The 3,075-nt window shown below is 37.1% G+C and overlaps 1 protein-coding gene across 1 annotated transcript; it reads right to left on the reverse strand.

Annotated features, from left to right (window-relative positions):
• Positions 1–442: 442 nt before the first annotated feature.
• On the reverse strand, positions 443–3,013 carry LOC121964063 (complement C3-like; the record flags this gene model as incomplete). Its single annotated transcript, XM_042514290.1, has 5 exons — positions 443–715; positions 912–1,056; positions 1,773–1,856; positions 1,991–2,083; positions 2,810–3,013. Coding segments are annotated over 5 exons (668 nt in total), but the record flags the coding sequence as incomplete, so codon positions are not given.
• Between the last annotated feature and the right edge of the window lie 62 nt (positions 3,014–3,075).

The following is a 3,075-nucleotide window of genomic DNA, read 5'->3' on the forward strand; positions in this document are numbered from 1 at the left end:
GGTCAATGTAATAAACTGGGATAAATTAATTGTTCCTTTAAAATTGTAAGAAGCTGCTTCATCATGATCTTGATACAATATACTTTTTGAATGTGATTTTCTTCCTTAACCAATTTAGCCAATAGAATCCACAGTATTACATTTTTGTTTTATTTATACATAATTGTATGTTATTTTTGTCAGTGTTTTTACAGTAGTTTAAAGTACTAACTTTCTTACTGCTGCAGTTGTCTTTATAGAGAATTACTATCCATTTGAAATTCATTGTTCATCTTTATATACATCACTCAACTGACCTCAACATTATAAATATTTATATAACTTTTACTTGTATTTGAACTTATCAAAGCTTATTATACAGTAATCAACATAACAGTAATCACTACCTCTAATTGTCGAGATAACCAAAAATTCATGTGAGCATAAGAGACAGACAATGAAATTGAGACCATTGTGTTTTATTCAGTACAGTGCAACATTGTGAGACCTTACATCCCAAAGCAGGTTGAGTTTTACATGAATAATGCAAAATAAAAACAATTTGAAAAGAACATTTTGTTTCCTCGAGTTTCACTACTGCTGACACCCAAAGAGTTGGTACTGCTGGACCATCTCCTCCATGCCCAGACAGGTAGGTCTGTGTTCATCAGTTTGACACTCTGCATCTGTGGGCCAGTACTCGATCCAAGTTCTCTCTCCAAGTACATACTGATACCTGAGGAAAGCAAAGTGTCAGATACATTCACTCTCTATGTAACCAGCTTTCTTTAACAATAGGCCAAAAAAATATTTAATTTAATTTAATTACTCTATCAAAACAATGACACATAGTGTCCAAGAAAGATTTGACTTAATAAAAGAAAGCAGTAAAGCAGTAAAAAAGTTCAAATGCACACACATTCGCAACTTACGTTTGATCTACGTCATCTCTGTGAATATCTTTGGATGTGCCCATGATAAGGTAGATTTTGCTCTCTGCCAAGTCTAAAGACTCCCTGCAGTGTGGATAACTGAGGAATGTGCGCAGTTTATTCAGAGGACCCACATCAAAAGTTCCTGTAATTCAAATAAAAGGAAACAGAGAAAAGGTAAGGAATAAATGTGTAGCCAGCGTTGTAGTGGTGTAGTTTCACACTTCTCAGAAGAGTATTAAGGGTAAAGGAATAGTTGTAGTATTTTGGGAAATACTCTTACCTGTATGCACTTTCTTGCCATTAGATTCATACTATTATTCATGCCATTCTCATGAGTGTATTGGGCAAATAAATATTCAGCCATTAGCTGGCTAACTTTGTTTAGAGTGAAAACAGCGAGTCTGCCAACACCTACCCCCAACATCTACCAACACATTTAATGCTGTTGTTTATTCCATAGAAAAAACAAAGAAAAGAAAACCCCAAAAAACATTAAAACGACAATTTGCCTTTTTAAGAACATGCACTGGGCAATTTCTTGGCCAGGACTATTATGTTCTGGAGTGTCCACTGGTTGTCTTGCAATGCAAGCTAAGTTAGCTGGCCGCAAGTGGTAACCTCATACGTGGCATACAAACACGTGAGAGATAGCAGGTTTTTCTTTTCTTTTCTCTTTAAGATTACTTTGGGGAACGCAGCAAAGGGCCAAGGGTGGAATCTACCAGGTGAGCTAACCAGTCTTCTCATCTAACTCAACTGTCTGGAAACACAACTGAGACTCAATATGCTTTCAAAAAGAGACACCTTGAAAACATCAGAGGGGTGTACATTTTAGGCAGTTCAAAGATAAATACCCACCTTCCTTGATGACTTCCAGTACCCGCACTGTGTAAATGTCAGTGGACAAACCGTCTGCAAATTCCTCCACTCTCACTTTGTATGCTGAGGACAGACAAGTTGCAGATTGTTAGCTCCCTTGCTATACACACACACACTCACACACACACATTTTTGGGGTTAATGTGCTATATATATATACATATATATATATATGCAGTCAAATAACACTCTCTTACCAAAATCTATTTTGCTGGTCAGTGTACTCTCGCAAATCTTAGCTGTGCGCTGATCATCTTTGATATTGTCCTTCTTCTGCATACTACAATTCTCTGGAAATGCACAACATTCACAAAGGTAAATACACAAATGATGACCAGATTAAATGTGGGTGTGTGTCCATGAGTTGATGGGTGAGTGCAGCTGAAGTATGTTAGTGAGCTTTTGTTAAGCTAGACTGATTCTACAGGATCCTGCAGGTCCTTTTTCCCTCTGACAGAATGTTCTCATGAAACATTATACTCATACTACCTGACCATTAGGTTCAGACATTAATGTTTTCCTAGGGATATATTGTCATTACTTTTTATGACCAAATACCTGCACATTAAATATGCATTAGCATGCCAACATGCTAAACTAAGATGGTCACAACAATTATCATTATATCTGCTAAGCAATTTAATTTTGAGTATGATAGCATTCAGCTTTAAGTGCTGCTGTGCCTACAGTACAACCTCTCAGGGCCACTAAGTCTACACACTGATGTTTCTTCTCCTACCCACCTGCGCAGGACTGGGTGAAACACTCTGTTAAGTGGGAATAATTTAGCATTAACACCTGCATGGCTGTAGACTCCTAAGCTTGTTTGATCCTTTTTTGCCCTCAAATCCTGCACTTTATTGCAAATCTCTGCAGTTTACAGACAATGCAGATGATGAGTCCAAAGCACTTGGTAAGCGCTTTACTTCTATTAATAGAATAATGTTAGTTTTGCCTTTAGCTGTTTGGGGGCAAATTTATACAGCAGGTATTTAGAATGACATAATTTTGTTTACCTTCAGCACATGTGCATTCATCATTTCTACAAAGCCGTAGTAGCTGTCCAGCTTTCCTCTCTGGGTGGTAAAATTTCACACAGTGTGATTCTGCAACATGAAAAAAAAGATTTTGCAGTAATTGCAGTACATTAGAAAATGAGCATTCGATAATCTGAAAATGTAATACTGTCTGCTTATCCACATCGTTATCTATTCCTACATCTATCGACAGTGAAGTTCATGAAGGCATCATATGATTCTGAGTGTCTCTGAGACTCACGGTC

Source organism: Plectropomus leopardus, unplaced genomic scaffold (assembly GCF_008729295.1).
Source record: "Plectropomus leopardus isolate mb unplaced genomic scaffold, YSFRI_Pleo_2.0 unplaced_scaffold13869, whole genome shotgun sequence".
In the NCBI taxonomy this organism is placed as follows: Eukaryota; Metazoa; Chordata; class Actinopteri; order Perciformes; family Serranidae; genus Plectropomus; species Plectropomus leopardus.